Below are 17,132 nucleotides of genomic sequence, written 5' to 3'. Positions count from 1 at the left end.
CGGAGTCCAAAGCCACATAGTTTATTGGGGGTCGGGGCCAAGGGGGCTGTGGTGGCAGGGTGGCTACGTGTCACAGTCCTCGGGGATGGCTGCTGTGATGATGAGTGAGGGCTCCATGACGCCCGGGCTCCCCAAGCTTTCTTCCGCACAGAGTCTCTGGCCAGGGAGCTGGGAGGCCAGGCTGCCCTGAGCCAGAGATGCCACAATGACCTCAGCAGAGCCCACCTCCAGCTCAGCGGGTGGCTGCAGCGCTACCACCACCATCTTCTCATCCTCAATGACCAGGTTCCGGAGCTTGCGCTGCCGTGGATTGTAGTTCTCCACTCGGTCGTGGATCTCCATGTGCCTCCGGAGGTGGGCCTAGGGGGCAAGGGGACTCAGGGCTGAGCAGGGAGGGAGCAGGGGACCCAAGGGGGCAGGAGGCGGGACACTGGCCCCAGGCCTACCTGCCGGGTGAACTTGTAGCCACACTCTGTGCACTCGAACTTCCTGACCCCCTTGTGCCTTCTAACATGCACACGCAGCTGCTCCACGGCTGTGGGAGGGAAGGGACCCCGGCATCAAGAGAGGCAGACATGGGCAGATGGTGCCGGGATGAGAGGCAGTCCTGGGGTGTACAGGCCCCACCACTGCACAGGCCCCATCGGCTCCAGGGGCACCCTACCACAGGACCCTCTGCAGCTCCCACCCCCACTTTGTAGCAGCTCCCAGCTCCTGTCTAACACACGGGAACAGAAGACAGTCTCTGGTGAGAAAGTTGCGCACCGAGAAAGAGCACATGAAAGCCACCGCTACACTTGACCTCTGCCCTCAGAGATGCTCCGGCTCCGGTCAGCTGGGACACAGCTCACCCTCTGCTCCCCATGGGGCACACCCAGGGAAGCAGGAGGGATGAAGCCCAGGTACCTTTGAAGGTCTTCCCGCAGATTTGGCAGAAATGGGGCCGGCCCTCCTGGTGGCGGCTGGCCACGTGCCTCAGCAGGGGCCCCTTCTCCGTGAAGCGCTGTTCACAGAACTCACAGCTGAAGGGCCTCTCACCGGTGTGGGTGCGGTTGTGCTTGTCCAGGCTGGCTGCGGGGACAAGGCGAGGGCTCAGCCACCAGGCCTCGGCCCCAGGCCCAGGAGAAGAAGGGCGGGCCTCACCTTGGGTGCGGAAGGTCTTGCCACAGAGGTGGCACTGGAAGGGCTTCTCGCCTGTGTGCGTGCGCAGGTGCATGTTAAGATTGGCCTTCTGGGTGAAGGCATGGCTGCAGAACTCACAGACATATGGCCGCTCGTTCCTGTCCGGGCAGGGGACACAAGCAGAAACCATCACCAAGGGAAGCAGTTCCCTTTGCTCTGCGACAGCGGGAGGACGCCTGGCCCCAGAGCCTAGGAAACCATCTAGGCAGAAGCACACAGGGCTGATGCGGTAGCTGGGCCCAAGCCAAGAGCGGCTGTGTGGCAGGAGGGCAGGGGCAGTGCCAGGAAAGGGGCACTAGCTCCATCCCAGAAGTCGCAGGACGCAAAGACCCTTGCAAGGACCTTAACCTCCAGTCCTCTCCCGCAGCCCTTCTGCCTGGCAAATGTCCTCCTCCCTCACGTGCCACTGCCACAGAGGCTACAGGTCTGGGACCCAGGCTGGAGGACGCCCTGTCCCAGGCAGGCCCAGGCAGACTCCGCCTTCCAGGCCCACTCACTGGCCAGCCGCCAGCAGCAGGGCCTGGGGAGTGACGGGCCAGGCCGCACCTGTGCTTGGCCTTGATGTGCATCTGCAGGCCGTTCCGGCTAGAGGCCCTGTGCCCACACTCCTCACACACGAACAGCTTCTCCCCACGGTGCTTGAAAGCCTCGTGCAGCTGCAGTTCCGTCCGTGACAGGAAGCACTTGGCACAGGTGGGACACTGTGGGGTAGACGGAGCAGGACCCGGGTGAGGACACGGAGGGGGCCCCCTGGTCCTCTGCATGGCAGAAACAATATGGCCTGCCTGGCTCTGACCACTGCCTCACAGCTGCCAGCTACCAGCCCAGCCCAGCTCGGCACTTACAGCGTGGGGCTTGGGCGCTCCGTGTAGTTTGATCAGGTGGCTCTGCAGGTCCTTCTTCTGCATGAACTGCTGGGAGCACGAGGAGCACTGGAAAACAGGCCCAAGGTCACCTTTTAGGCCACCCACACCATGGCGGCAGGAACCCGCAGAGGGCAGAGCCCCAGGACCTGGTGTGAAGGATGCTCCAAGGAGGGCCTCTGCTGCATGTATACAAGGACACTAAGCCTGCTCTCCAGGGGAAGACACAAGGACCCAGAAAGAGCAAGTGGCCCCACCCAAAAGTAGGGGACACCAAGTGGAAAGGAAAGGCTGGGCCAGCAAGGAAAAAGCGCCCAACATCATCCCACATACAGGGCTTGGCAGGAGGGATCCTGGGGCTGCCCCTCTGCCTATGCCCCTGGGGACAGGCTGAGCCTGACCTTGTAGGGCATCTCCCCCGTGTGGGACACCATGTGGACCCGCAGCTCCATCCTCCGGCGGAAGGTCTCCTGGCACACGGAGCACGTGAAGACCTGGCAGTGTGAGGGGCAAGCAGGGCCGGCATCAGGGGGGGGCTTCTGCCTGCGACAGCAGCCTCTGCCCGGGCTTCCACTCGCTGCTGGGAGGAGTCTGCCCGAGGGGGGGGACGCTAGGGTGGGAGAGGGCAACACGTGACCTGCCTGCCCAGACCCTGACCATCGCTGAGCACTGCAAACCCACCATGCCAGGCTGGGGGCAAGGGCTGAGAGACCTCACCCACAGCCCCCACCCTGGCAACAGACCCCTAGGAAGAGGAGGGTGAGCTTAGCTGGTCATGTCATATGGGCCAGCCAGTGGGGAGGGGAGGTGACCAGGTGGCCTTTCTCAGCAGCCATCCCCCACCGAGGCACCCTTTCTCCAGAGTCCAGGGGCCCATGCACGCAAGTCCAAAATGCCTCCCACAAAGTCCTTCCTAAGCTGGTCCCTTCTGCTCTCAGGACCAGCGTCCCCACCTGTATGCCAGGGAGTAGACTCTGGCCTCCAAGGACACTCCAGCTCTCTTGAGTTTATAGTCCTAAGACAGTCTCCCCTCTCAGATGGCAGGAAGACAAAGGCCAGCGTGCCCCTGCCCACAATGTCCTGGGCCAACCCACAAGTACCTGTTCCGAGCGGTTCATGCAATTCCGGGCCTCATGCTCCAGGAGGTTCTCTTTCCGAAAGTAACACTTGCCACATTTGGGACACTCAAAGGGTTTCTCCCCAGTGTGTTTCCTGCCAGGAAAAGCCACAGAGGGTGTGGGGCCTGAGTGGGGCCCACCTCTCCCTCACCCAGTGCCACTCTGGCTCCCCCAGCAGCAGGCTGGGCTCCACAGCAGAGAGAAGAGTAGCCCAAAGGCCTTCCATGGCTCCTGCATGGCTTGGTCAGGACTGGCTGATGATCCTGCACAGGTGCACCCAGAAACCCTCCTCCTTATGGGAGCCTGCACAGCGCCATCTGGAGGGGCCTCCCCAGAGCCACACGGCCCGGCTGGCCAACATCTCTGCAAAAACAGAAATAATCCCTGGGTCCTGGCTCCCTGGAGAAGCCACCCAGTCTGTCTGAACTTCTGTGGGTTTTACCATCAAAACTATAGCCAGCATCTGACCACTTGACCTTGCCTTCCACTGCTATCACCCAGTGCAGCCGGGCCATCCCTTGCACTGCTGCCCGAGCCTCCTACCTAGTGTCATACTCCATGCCTGCCTCCCAACAGATGTGAACTTTAGTAGCCAGAGGGGCCCTTATATATAGTCAGGCCTCCTCGACTCTTTGTCCCAACCCTGCAATACTGCCCATTTCACCCTGAGAAAAGGTCAGGGACCTACGGGCATAGCCAGCCGGCCCCTTACCTCAGGACCTTGCTCCCCAGGGCTGGCCTCCCTGATGTTTGCCAACCCACTGGCTCACCCCAGAGTCTCTGCTCTGGCCCTCTTCAACCCACAACACTCCCCTACAGCCATTCACTTGGTAAAATCCTCACCTCCTTTGAGTCTGCCCAAAATTGCTTTCTTTAAAACCGCAACCCGACCCCACCCTGAACTCCCCAACCTCTAGGGGAGGCTCTCCCCCTCCCTTCTTCTGAGGTGCTCCCATCTTCCACTGTAAAGCTGACATCTGTCAGTAACGTCTGCACGGCCCTGCTGAGAGGCAGGCTCCAAGTCTCTGCTTTATTTGCTAAAGCACCCAGAACAGTCTCGTCAGGCACCTGGCAGAACGGATGAGCTAAATGAACCTTGACCTCAGAACACCTGAGCAGCACCAGAACCACTCAGAAGTTCTCAGAAGCCAGTCATTTCTCTCACCCTCTGCCCCTCCATTGACTGTCCTCATCCCCTCCTAGTTCTCAGGACCAGTCCAGCAGCCTGCAGCCCGACGTAGGGATGGGGATGGTGCCTACACCCCAGTCTCACAGTAGAGGAGCATCAGACAGAGGTGGACCATCCTAGGGTGCCTCCCACACTGGCACTTTCCCAGGCCCCCCTGGCCGCAGCTGCCCCAAAGCAGGGTGAGCAAACATCACCCAGCAACAACTCCAATCCACCACTGCTGGCTTCCCAGAACGTCACACTGAAAAAGCATGTAGCCCAACCTGGCTTGGCAAGAAATCAGACTGATGACTTGGACTATGAAATGGCAGGTCTGGAAGGCATGTCACCTAGTTGCCACCTCTGGAGGCTTTGCAGGGACCTGGGGCAGTGCTGTCAAGAAAACTGTGACCACGGAAATGTTTGTCAACAGCCAAGGCCCACCTGTAACTAACTACTGAGCATCTGAAATGCAGCCACCGCATCTGAGAAACTGAACTCCTTTTTTCTTTGACTTTAAATTACCATAGCTTCATACAGCATCTCACTACCTTTTCGTATAACGCAGGCTTAACCATATAGTCCATTATGCTCCACTGATAACCTGAGGCTACTGGTTCCCCCAAATCACAAGAGGCACCACCCTAAAGACCGACATCTTGGCCCAAAGCCCACACTGCCCAAGGTCGGGCCTCATCCACAGCATGGGGCCATGGGTTTCTCCCATCCCCTTGCCAGAAAGCAGCTAGAGGTCAAGGTCCATACTGGGTGGAACTCATTGACAAGGTGTCCAGAAACCCATTTAGAGGGCTCAAAGTAGGAGAGGGAGGAAGAGGATCAGGTCCCTCCCAAGGCCTCATCCCTGATGATGAGAGGCAAGTCAATATCAGGCACTCCGTGAGTCGGTGATGAAGCCCCCAGTCCCCACATGGCCCAGAAGAAAGGAATGCAGGCCCTTCCCCCAATTAAATAGCAGACAGGAAAAGAAAATAGAAAAACAGACCGTTACCTGTTGTGCACTTTTAGGTAATATTTGCTGAGAAACTTTTTATGACATGTGGGGCATTCAACTGGCACCGCTGTACCTTTTCTGTTCTCAGCGGGCTCGGCTGCCAGGGCACCTGCACTCAGGGCTGGCTCAGCAGCACACGGCTTTCTGATCATGTTTGATTTCCTCCTGGTGGGCAACGTCTCAGTCTCTGAAACGTAATCACCATCCCCGTCGTCCTCAACTTGAACCACCACTTCCCACTAGAGCAGAAAAGGCAGCAGGAAGCGAGGTCACCAAATTTATTAGCAGGAGTTCTGGGGACAGATGTACAGGGCATCCTGCTTCATCCAGTTCCATCCCAAGGCCCAACCCACACACATCCCCAGATGATTCCCTTTCTCTGTGATTATTCCCATCAGGGTCCTAGGGCACGCCACAACGTTATCTTGGATGTGGAGGGCGGCGGCTCTATCTGTGGGGAGCTGAGGCTTGGCTGGATTTCAGCACTCGTAAGAAACACCAGTAACCACGAGGCCAGCTACCCAACCCCAAGGAACTGCCAATCCTGGATTCACAGAAAGCTCAGCCTGAGACTGCAGGATGCAGTCGGATTCCTGGGTTTGGAGAAAAACCTATTCCAAACCCACATAACAAAGATTCCATCTTGGGGTCCAGATTATCCCAGAAAAGTGTCAATCTCTATCCCCTGACTCCCACCTCCCCATTCCCAGCACCCTGGGCACAGTACCTCATTATTCCCGCCCTGCAGCTGGACACCTTCAGCCTCAAAGGGCCTTGGGGGCACTTTGCAATCCTCAGGCTCCTTGTCCTCTGGGGGACAGAGCTTCAAGGCCTGCTTGAGTTTCCCACGGTGGAAGGATGGGCTCTCACTCTGGGCAGGGAGACCAAGCTGAGGCCTGTCGGGGCTGTGACTGCCACTGATCTCCTGGTCCCTAGGGACCTGACCCAGCGTCTTTGAAACTTCCTCTTCCTCCAAGCCTGCCGGCTCCTTGAGGTGGCTGTTCACACTCAGGGACACAGGTTTCCCCAGCCCACTCTGGCCACTCGGTGCCTGCCCCACTGAGGTTTTGGGCTTGAAACTCTGGCACAGCTCCACAGCCTCTGGCACTCGCAACTCCCTGGCTGCCAAGAGCACCTGATCCCGGTTTCCTGAGGTGAGAGCAAGGTGACCAGTATAGAAAAAGTCCAACAGGAGACCAAAGATCTCAGCGAAGCCAGCAGGGAGAACAACACTGCCCCCTGAGCCATCCCCATAGAGGCTCTGGAAGAAGTGGCTGCAGCAGGCAAGGACACTCCAGTGTGCCTTGAACACCAGGCCCCCCACGTCCAGGGTGGCGTCGCAGTACTGGCCCTTTTCCCGCTGCTTGTTGAGCTCCTGGAGGACCCTCACGCTGTGCTGGATGAAGGAGCCGTCCATGATCTGTCTGGAGGAGAGGAAGGCAGAAGTGACATCCAGGCCAGTCGTACCCAGGAGCAGCAAGGGAAAGACCCTGGACTGGGGGGAGAGACTCCACTCAGTCACATTTATCTCAACGAGGGCTTGGGGCAAGGTGAGAGGGTGCCAGCTTGAGCCAGGAGGGCACCGAGCGCCTCCCCGGGGGTGGGGGCCAGGTGAGCGGCACACACTGGGTGAGCGGAAGCACGGCTTGGCCGGGGACAGGGTCGTGAGGAAGTGCTGGTGGGAGGAATCAGTGTGGGAAGAGGGACGGACGATCAGCACGAGCTGGCCGGCCTTGCGCGGCGAGAAGACCCGCGGCAGGGCAGAGCTGCGGGTGCGGACAGCGGAGCAGAACCCACGCCGCGCCCACACATCCCGGGCCACCGGGCGGAAGGCGTCCACGGGGCCCGCAGCCCTTCCCTCCCTCGCCGCCGCCCCCTCCCGCGGCCTCCTCACCCGGGCCTGTGCTCCCGGTGCCGGCCCCACCGACCCTGGACCTCGTCGTCGCCACAGCCCCCCTGCTCAACTGCCCGGGCCGTACGTGCCCCGCCGACCGTACGGAGACGCAGCCGTCTCCGCCGCCGCCGCCGCCGCCGCCGGACGTGACGTCAGGGCGCGCCGGAAGGGGCGAAAGCCTGGGAGGTGCCGGGCTTCTGGCTCCGCCCTCGAGGGCGTGGCCAGGCAGAGAACGGCCAATGGAATGGGGAGAGGGGTCCAGGCCCGGGGCGCTCGGCGGTTGGCTCGGCTCTCGATGTTGCTTAGCAACGCCAAGCTGGGCGACGGCTGGTTGCGCGGCTGGGGCTGGGTCCCGGGTTCCGGCTGCGGTGGGCCCCCGCGGCGCCCTCAGCCTGCTGGAGGCCGCGCCCCACCCTGGCCCCAGACAGCAAGCGCAGCCAGGACGCACATTTCAGCGCTTTATTGGCAGAGCCCGGGAGCCCGGGGCGGCCTCCGGCGAGCTTACACTCCCCGAGCCCAAACTGAAGAGTCCAAAGGCCTCCGGGACAGCGCAGGGCGTGCGCGCCTCGCTTGACCCTCGGCCCTCGGGACAGGGGAGGCGGGGTCAGGTGGAGCCGCAGCGCCTCGTGTAGTCCTGGATGGAGGCCTGGAAGTGCTCGGTGCTGTTGAGATCTGGGCGGCACAGGATCACATAGCACTTGGGGAGGAAGTAACCGCTGAAGCCGCTGCTCAGGCTGCTCAGCGCCGCCAGCACGTTGACCGCGGGCAGGTATTTGCCCTGGTAGACGCTGGCTGTGGTGAAAAAGCCAATCCAGGACACGAAGTTGAGGAGCAGACTGAAGGTGACGCATTTGGCCTCGTTGTAGTTCTCCGGCAGGTCCTTACCCAGGTAGCTGCAGGCAAAGGCGCTGACGGACAGCAGGCCATTGTAGGCAAAGGCCACCATGAAGCCCGGGGAGTTGGCCTCCGTGCAGTCAAGCACCACCAGCTGAGGGAAGCGCTGGTACTCCCTGGTGGGCAACGGGGTCCACACCGCAAGCCAAGTTACACAGATGAGCAGCTGGGCCATGGAGCTGATCACCACAAAGAGGCGGGGACCATGGTTTTGGACCCAGGCCTGGTAGAAGGTGGGTACCTTGGCGGAAAACTTGAAGATGAAGACCAGTTGGAAGGAGCGGATTGTCAGGCAGGACAGGAAGATGGCAAAGCCGAGGGCAAAGAGGCCTTGGCGCAACAAGCATGTGGCCAGGGTGGGCTCCCCAAAAAAGCCATAGAGCCCACAGCTGCCCCCTGCCAGGGAGCCCAGCATAAAGAAGCACAGCCTGCCCCCAGCTGACCTCACCACCGGGGTGTCTAAGTGCCAGGCAAACAGGCCAGCAGTCCCAGCCACCAGCAGCAACAGCAGCGTATTAGCTGCCAGCAGCACCCAAGAGATAGGCTCATGCCAAGTCAAAAACACCACAGTGCGTAGGAAGCAGGATTCACTTCCCTCAGGTGCCCACTCTTCTTTCCCACAAGGCTGGCAGCTGTGGAGGTCTGGAAGGAAAGGCGGAGGGGAGTCCTAAGGGCTAGTGGAGCAGTTCAGGAATGAGGAAGGGAGACCACATTGATCTGCAAAGTGCTGCGAGGGAGATACCACAGGAGCTGGAGATGGGGGTAGCCCTGAGTGGGGTCCTGAGGCCACGTGTTTCCTCAAGATGCCTGTGTGAATTAGATTCTGGAGACCCTTGGGTAGGTTATGTATGGCTCGTGATCCCAGAAGGGGCTTGCAAACCAAGAGGTCCCTAGGGAGGGCTTTACTCTGGTTGCTCTGCCCACCTGCCAGTGAGGCTATGATCCAATAGGAGCAGCCAGCCCCAAAGGAAGGGCATTTTCTTCTCTCCCCAGCACTTCCGTGCTAAAATCCACCTAGCCAAATCCGCCTTCCTGTGCTGCCACTCTGTGGTTTCTCTGACTCTGAGAACAGAAGAGATGCGTTCCCATGCCCATAGAGATCATAAAAGGAAAAGAATGTGGCTCATGGCGTCCAACTCTGGGCTGAGCCCTTAGTTGCCTTAATTTGCTCTCTGATCTTGGCCTTGCATCACTGGGTATAGTATGCTGTTTTTTCAGCTGCAGATACAGTTTCTTAATTCAGGCCAAGCTGTTCAGGTGCTAGCTACAGCATGGGCAATAGAAGGGACTTCACACAGATAGCAGGGAAGGGTACAAGGGAACGTAGCTACCTCTGCTTGCATAAAGAGGTTGAATTTAGGATAAAATTGTGCCTGTAGGAATGGGGCTGGGAGCTCTCTAGTAAAAGACATAGTGGGTCTGAGGATTTTAACAGGTTGTTTCTTTCTGCTTCCTCAGAATTCAGTCTGGTGACAGGTATTCTTCAGCCTATACCTAACTAGCAGTGAAGCGAGCAAGGCCCTGGTTCTGTGCATGTGTGGCCTGAGGGAGAGCCCCTCTTCTGCTGTACAGACCCTAGGAGTGCCCAGTCCTTCACCCACTCACTTGATCACTCACCACTCTTGTTGAGGAAGGTGCCGGCCTCACAGGGCACACACTCAAAGCAACAGTGGTAGAAACCCACAACTACTCGCTGGTGCCCTTCAAGACAGTTGCTGGAGCACACAGACTCAGGCACCTGCAAGAAGCCACAGGTGTTCTGTAACCACATGGCCAAGTCAAGGAATACTCACAGGTGGAATGGGAAATAGTCTCTGTGCATCTGCCTTCACAGCTCACTCCCAGAGCAGAACCCCTGGTTTTATAAACCAGCGCAGCAGGCCATCTGGGTGCTGCCTGTGGGGCTTCCCCAGCAGGGCTGGATAGAGGCATGTTGGCCTGGTACCTGGGATCTCCCTCCTGCTCTGTGTAATCTATGTCAACAGTATCCTTGGGCTGCAGGCTGCCCATAAAGCAGTCATCTGGTAAGTGACCATGTCTCTATTACCTGGTTGTCCTCTCCGTGCCACCGGATTTTGGTTTTATTTATGTCCAGCTGAACTGGAGGCCACGTGGAGGAGCCGATGACCCTGAAGGTCCACTTGGGACCACTCCAGTCCCAGGCAATTATGTCATAGCCACTGAGAGGGTCCCCGTTGTCATTAAATATCACAGTGTCCTCGTGTAGAAGGAAATTCACCTTGCGGATCTGCTCTAGAAGCTGAAATACACAGGGATCAGGGAGCTGCCGTAGATGGCAAATGTTGCTCCTCCTCAACCCACCCAGACCTGGAAGGATCAGGAATCAAGTGCCTGGGGCCTTATGCTTCTATTTGGGTGGTTTCAGGCCATCTGGAAATTCAGAGCCCTCCTTCCCCTCCAAGGAAACCCCTCAACCCTCCCAACCAGGCTTCTGAGAGGAAGTTTCTAACAAAGGACCCCTTTACAGTGATTTTTAGTCCTGGATATGAAGCATGGTGAGTGGGAGGGGCTGAGGTTCAGAGAATTGAAGCCTAAGAGAGGGGATCAGCCCTCTGGTCAATGGCCTTTGTCCTCTGCCCCCAACACTTAGTTGGGCAGAGAGTGATCACTCTGGTTTCCTCAGGAAAGCACCCTGTTTCAGGGTGCCAGGGGTAGGGCCACCTTACCTGCCAGGGGTAGACTCGGTCCCTGGAACAGGCTCCAGAGGCACAGCCCAGGAGCTGGTGGAGGCCATGGGCTGCTGCGTAGACAGCCCGGTAGGCATTGTAGGCAGAGCTCATGGAGAATGCTCCGAGTGTGGGCATCTGCTGTACTGTGAAAGCTTGGCACTCTCTGCAGAGTTGGTTGCTGCTGCACCAGGAGTCCCTGGAGCAAGGCCTATGGGCTGCCTTCTTTGCCCGGACGTAGGCCTCTTCAAACTCCTTCAGACCAGGGACAAGCTTCTGCTGGATGGCCACGCCCAACACTGTGCCAATGCCCCAGATCCTGGGCAGGCTGCTAATATGTCTGGAGATGGCCCAGTCTTCTGAAGCGATCCACACCTTGGCAGTCAGCTTGGCCAGGACCACGGACTCGAAGAACACCCTGGCCAGCTGCCTGCTGGAGAAAACGACCACAACAGTGGTCCTTGCTCGGTCCAGGTGGTACATCATGCTCTGCATCCTCTCATTACCCGGCTGGGCAGAGAAGGGTATGATGTCCTTGAAGGCAATGCAGATGCCCTGCTGGGTGGCCTGCTCCTCCAGTGCCTGCACCCCCAGCTGCCCATAGTCGCCGTCGCTGCCCACCAATGAGATCCAGACCCACCCAAACCTCTGCAGCAGTAGCACCATGATCTCCACCTGGTACTTATCGCTGGGGATAGTGCGCAGAAACGAGGGGTAATACCGCTTCACTCCAAGCATCACACTGCTGGCCTCGTAGCTGATCTGCGGGGGTTCAGTTCAGCAAGTTCAGTGGCATCAGTCTCAATCAGGGCCCCCAAGTGCTGGCCCTGTTCTGGGCACCGGGACCCAGGGATGCGGGACACATGGTCCCTGCCCTGGTTCTCAAGGAGAGCTCTAGTGGACATAGGAGGCTGACGAGTTACATGCGGAAAAGAGGCAGAAACCCAAGGAGGGAGTTCTGAGAGAAGAAAAGGAAGGGAACAAAAGCTGCACACAGTGAGTGAAATGACCCAAGAGGTTGGATGCCAGAAGAAGGAGCACAAAAGTAGGTATGTGGTTAGGCCAAGGGGGCCTTAACTGTCAGGCTAAGATACTTGGTCTTTATCTGTAGGCCATTGGGAGCCCCTAAATATTTAGGCAGAGAAGTGATATATTCAGACTTGTGTTTTAGGAGTGTATCTCTCATTTCAATGAGGAACATGTTAGAAAAGGCTCAAAACCAGAGTCAGGGAGAACCCCTAGAAGGCTGATGGGATCGTCTAGATGAGAGCGCTTGGTGGTCTGAGTTAGAGCTGTGGCGGTGGTGATGAAGAAGAGGGGATGGACCTGGCAGCATTTAGAGGGTAGAAGCAGAGGGCATGGTGATGGGCTAACTATGGGGGTGTGGGACAGAGGAATTTGGGTAGGCCTGTTGGGTTCCTGGCTTGAGTAGAGATGGTCACTCTTTAGGCAGGTGGGCAAGAAGGGGGATGCAGGAAGAAAAGAAGCTCTAGTTGTATAGGGAGGTAAGCTCAGTTTGGGGCCTGTGGGTCCATGAAGTGGAGACCCTAGATGAGCATCCAGAAATGAGGCTCAGTGCTTAGAACTCAAGACAGAAGGGATATTTGGGTGGCTTAGTGGTTGAGTATCTGCCTTCGGTTCAGGACATGATCTCGTAGTTCTGGAATCGAGTCCTACATCGGGCTCCTACATGGAGCCTGCTTCTCCTCCCTCTGCCTATGTCTCTGCCTCTCTGTGTGTCTCTCATGAATAAATAAATAAAATCTTAAAAAAAAAAAAAAAAACTCAGGACAGAAGCTAGAGACCAGGAAATTGAGCCACGGGGCCCATGGCTTGTGTAGGGGTTCTGAATAAATTGCCTCAAGATATGCCACTTTGTCTTGTGGGTTAATTTCCAATTGGAAATAATTAAGGCACAACAAACTCAAGAAAAAAAACTTTGACCTTTCCCCTAACTGCCTAAAAGAATTTAGTTAGCTGAACTGCTCTAGGTGAGGGAGCTGTCACCCTAGGTAACTGCATTATAATAGGAACTAGATATGGTGGGCAGCGGGATCTTAGCAAAGTCTGATTTGTTGAAATTCTTCTCTATGTTCCATTGTTCCTGGATGGCCCAGCAAACATTTGTTTACTAAGCATTTACTTTCTTTTCTCTTCCTGCGAATTGTCTTCCTCTCCTTTGAAGTCCCAGACCCCAACCAGTTTCTCCTTGGTTCAGAATAGCAATTAAGCCCCATTTCTGCCTGTCTTTGAACCTCTCCCTATACATGTAAAACTTTGACTTTCTCCTATTAATCTGTCTCATGTCAATTTAATGTTCAGACCAGCCAGAAGAATCCTGAAGAGTAGAGTAAAATTTTTACTCCCAACACCTGGCTAGGAAAGGGAGCATCCTGCACTCTGGGAATCATCCACCTTTTCAGAAGAGTCTAAAGAGGAAACTGAGGAGGAGGGGGAGGTGCCATAAGTGAGAGAGGGCAGGTCATAAGGAGGGGGAGGTGCCATAAGTGAGAGAGGCCCTCCAGATCACAAGAGCAAGTGGTGGCAGCTGGGGTAGGGAGCTGAGAAGCGAATGACAAGAGGGAGAAGCAAACAAAGCTAGAGAGCTCTGCAGATAAGTTTCCACAGAAAGAGGGCAGAGGGAGACCCATGCTGGGAACAGAGGTGCCTGGAAGATGGAGGGGGTAAGGCCAGGAGAGGTGGAGGAGGAAGCAGGAGGCTGACAAGCAGAGGAGAGCATGAGGCCCAGGGGGACAGCACCCTGAGTGGGGGACCAAACCTCTAGGCCTGACCTGGGAGGGAGGGAAGGAAGCCAGGAAGGAAGGAGGGCCTGGGAGAAGTAGAGAGGTTCGTGGGGGTAGGAAACAAAGAGTGTTCCATCCTTCACAAAGGAGATGGAATGTTGGGAGGAGTAAAGGGCAGCAGTTTCAGAGAATGGGTTTTCTCAGGAGCATTGAGGCCAGGGGTCTGGATGCAGCACCTGGGGGGAAGAAATGCTGGAGTGCAGATTGCGATGGGGCAGGGCCTCCTGCAATGTGACTAATGAGCAGTGATCACCCAGGAGATCCAGGGGCTCAGACTGGCCTGGGGGCCCAGCAGCTCCTGCCCACCACCCCTAGCCCACACTGGACTTGACAGAAGGGGAGACGGACACCCTGTCAGGGCACCAGCTTACCACAGGCACCAGAAACGGGCTCAGCAGGGCTGCAGCGGTGGCAGCATGGTTGGTGGTGTCAGGTCCAATCACCGCCAGGGCGGCCGGGGAATAGTGGGAAGGGTCTGCTTGGATCTCTATGTGATGTGTCCCCAGCGTGGAGAGTACGTTGAGTGTGGCGTACACATTGGCTGACTCTGAGCACACGTCATACAGCTGGTACCCCAGGGTGACATTAGGCAGCAGTGTTGTGGAGTTGTTGATCTCCTCAATGCCAAACCGCATGGCCTGAAAGAGGTGGTAGCCATGGCCATTGAAGCTGTTGGGCCTGTAGAGAAAGCCAAGCTGAGAGCCGAGAAGGGCAAGGCCTTGCCGAAACCCTCTTTGGGGGGTAGAGAGGAAACTCTGAGGTCATCTGTCCAGTCCCCTACAACCAGGACCTCAATGTGGGCCCTGTACCATACACACAGTTGTGTTAATAGGCCTTTGCAGGGGTTGGGGTGGGGAACAAGTTGGAGGAACCACATACCATGCCTCCCCAGATAAGCATATTAGCATTGAAAGGCTGATGAAGTCCTGTATCAGAGACACGTGCTGTATTAATCAGGGTTCTCTAGAGAAACAGAACCAACTGGACATATATGTAGAGAGAAAGGTTATTTTAAGGAATTAGCTCGTATGATTATGGGGCTGGCAAGTCTGATGTTTGCAGGGCAGGTTAGAAATTCCCTTAATGGTAGATGCTGCAGTCTTGAGTCTGAAGGCAGAATTCCTTCCTTTTTAGGGGACCTCAGTCTTTTAAGGTCTTCAACTGATTGGATGAGGCCCACCCACACAATGGAAGGCAATCTGCTTTACTCACCCATCGATTTATTTATTTTTTTAAAGATTTTATTTATTAGATACACAGATTGAGAGAGAGAAAGAGAGAAAGAGAGAGGCAGAGACACAGGCAGAGGGAGAAGCAGGCTCCATGCAGGGAGCCCGACGTGGGACCCGATCCCAGGTCTCCAGGATCACGCCCTGGACCAAAGGTGGCGCTAAACTGCTGCGCCACCGGGGCTGCCCTCACCTGTCGATTTAAATGTTAACCTTCGCAGCAACATCTAGACTGGTGTTTGGCTAAACAACTGAATACTATACCCTAGTCAGGATAACACATAAAGTTAGCCACACACCTGTTTAACCTTGTTTAGCTAATGCTACTCACCAGGACACTCATGAATGGGGTGAGGGCCTGTGTTCCTCCCTACCTCTTGGGAACTGCTAGCTGGATCCCAACAGGGGCATGGTTCAGCTCTGCTTAAAGAGTGTGCAAGCACATTTCACTTTCCAACCTCTCTGCTTGTTAGAAGGGTCTTCCGTCATTCTATCACTTCTGTCCTCGAGTCCCTTGGAGGAAACTCAGTGAGTGCCTCCCACCATGACACCTTCAGAAGTGGGTATCCATGTGTCTCCTCTACCCCAAATCTTCTCTTCCCAGCTCCTATCTGTATCTCTTTGGCCAGTCTTCATGCACTAGGCTTTCCAGAACCTTCCTGTGTGACAGATGTGCTTCATGTTTAAGGCATCTGCCACTGGGTCTCGATCCAGCCTCAAGCCTCCCAGATCTTAGACTTGCACAGATACCACTCGTCTTTTTTTTTTTTTTTTTTAAGATTTTATTTATTCATAGAGACACAGAGAAAGAGAGAGAGAGAAGCAGGCTCCATGCAGAGAGCCTAACATGGGACTCGATCCAGGGTCTCCAGGATCACACCCTGGGCTGCAGGCAGCGCTAAACCCCTGCACCACCGGGGCTGCCCACCACTTGTCTTCTTTAGGAGAAAAGCAGATGCTTTTCTCTACCAAGACTGTCGACTTGATGAAGGCAAGGCACCAATCTAAAGAATCTTTACTAAGCTAAAGCATCTACTGCTGTGTGCCTTCCATTTACCCTGCATGGAAAACCACACTCACCATCGGGAGACCCAGAGAGGAATAGGGAGGACACGGAAGCAGGGAAAAGCCATGATTGCTTAACCTTTGCTGCCTACTTATGTCACAAATCCTGGATCAACTGGAATGGGATTACAATACAAAGCACTCTAATAGTGAAGACAAAATAACATATTATAAAGTGGAACCTGAGCAGAAGTGCCAGGGAAGGTCCAGCCAGGGCTTGAAGGTAGTGACCTAGGAGGGGGAGGGACTGGAGATAGTTCAGGAGGCGGCCCCAGAGGCAGAAAGGGCAGGCAGAGGTCCTTCTAGGCACAGGCCCCTCACTCACCTGTCACAGAGGGTCACCATGGGCCTGCGTCTCACCCCGGGACAGTCAGAGTGCAGAGGGAACAGACCTGCAAGTAGGTAATCCCCAGGGAGGCTGAAATCAGGAGATGACTCTGTGTTGTGGCAGCTGAGGGCCCAGCAGCAGGAGAGGGAGAGCTGCAAGCTGACCAGGTGAGCTGCCAGGAGTGACATGCTGGCCACACAGTCCTGTGCCTGGCATGGCCGAGCAGAGCCCTCTGACCAGGTTGGCCGTTTAAATAGAATAGATGGCAGCTGCCCAGATGCTTCCCAACTTCATGCTTGTGCCAGGGGTGGGGCTGAAATCCAGTTGTAGGAACCTGGCTGCTTGCCGTGGCCTTCTGGGCCTGTGGTCCTGCTCAGGAACTCAGCAGGGGGAAAGAACAGATGCAAACCAGGTGGCAGCCACTGACCCTTCCTCTGCATGGTTGTGGCTTCTGTTCTTGCTCTGGTGCCTGTGGCTTCTTCACCTGGCTCAGAAAGGGAGCCCCCCCACCCTGGGGCGCCTGGTTGGCTCAGTGGGCTGAGCAGCTGACTCCACCTTGGCTCAGGTCTTGACCTCAGGGTCTTTTTTTTTTTTTTTAATTTTTTTTAATATGTTTTATTTATTTATGGTAGTCACAGAGAGAGAGAGAGAGAGAGAGAGGCAGAGAGAGAAGCAGGCTCCATGCACCAGGAGCCCGACGTGGGATTCGATCCCGGGTCTCCAGGATCGCGCCCTGGGCCAAAGGTAGGCGCTAAACCGCTGCGCCACCCAGGGATCCCTTGACCTCAGGGTCTTGAGTGAAAGCCCAGCGCTGGGCTCCAACCTGGGTGTGGAGTCTACTTAAAAGAAAGAAAGGGAGCCCTGGCATTTTGGGGGACGGTGGTCAGA

At 56.4% G+C, this 17,132-nt stretch overlaps 2 protein-coding genes across 4 annotated transcripts; both read right to left on the bottom strand.

The window, feature by feature from the left end:
• Positions 1–7,395, bottom strand: ZBTB48 (zinc finger and BTB domain containing 48). Of its 3 annotated transcripts, none has more exons than XM_038537812.1 (11): positions 7,238–7,395; positions 6,071–6,767; positions 5,341–5,582; positions 3,146–3,257; positions 2,447–2,539; positions 2,028–2,114; positions 1,729–1,883; positions 1,144–1,280; positions 907–1,071; positions 447–535; positions 1–360 (listed from the first exon to the last, which is right to left on the bottom strand). In XM_038537812.1, exons 2-11 carry the CDS (start codon positions 6,758–6,760, stop codon positions 64–66), a joined length of 2,067 nt encoding a protein of 688 aa, XP_038393740.1. In that variant the 5' UTR covers positions 6,761–6,767; positions 7,238–7,395; the 3' UTR covers positions 1–63. The 3 variants fall into 3 exon arrangements, with proteins under 3 accessions (XP_038393740.1, XP_038393742.1, XP_038393741.1); XM_038537814.1 differs by having other exon boundaries at positions 6,071–6,763; positions 7,238–7,394; XM_038537813.1 differs by having other exon boundaries at positions 6,071–6,838; positions 7,238–7,392.
• A 287-nt stretch (positions 7,396–7,682) lies between these two features.
• On the bottom strand, positions 7,683–16,753 carry TAS1R1 (taste 1 receptor member 1). Its single transcript, XM_038537810.1, has 6 exons — positions 16,242–16,753; positions 13,994–14,300; positions 10,819–11,580; positions 10,179–10,391; positions 9,749–9,869; positions 7,683–8,773 (listed from the first exon to the last, which is right to left on the bottom strand). Exons 1-6 carry the CDS (start codon positions 16,430–16,432, stop codon positions 7,842–7,844), a joined length of 2,526 nt encoding a protein of 841 aa, XP_038393738.1. The 5' UTR covers positions 16,433–16,753; the 3' UTR covers positions 7,683–7,841.
• Positions 16,754–17,132: the final 379 nt, after the last annotated feature.

Source organism: Canis lupus, chromosome 5 (genome assembly GCF_011100685.1).
Source record: "Canis lupus familiaris isolate Mischka breed German Shepherd chromosome 5, alternate assembly UU_Cfam_GSD_1.0, whole genome shotgun sequence".
NCBI classification, from domain to species: Eukaryota; Metazoa; Chordata; class Mammalia; order Carnivora; family Canidae; genus Canis; species Canis lupus.
The sequence above is the reverse complement of the archived record's forward strand: the minus strand, read 5'-3'. Positions and strand labels throughout refer to the sequence as shown.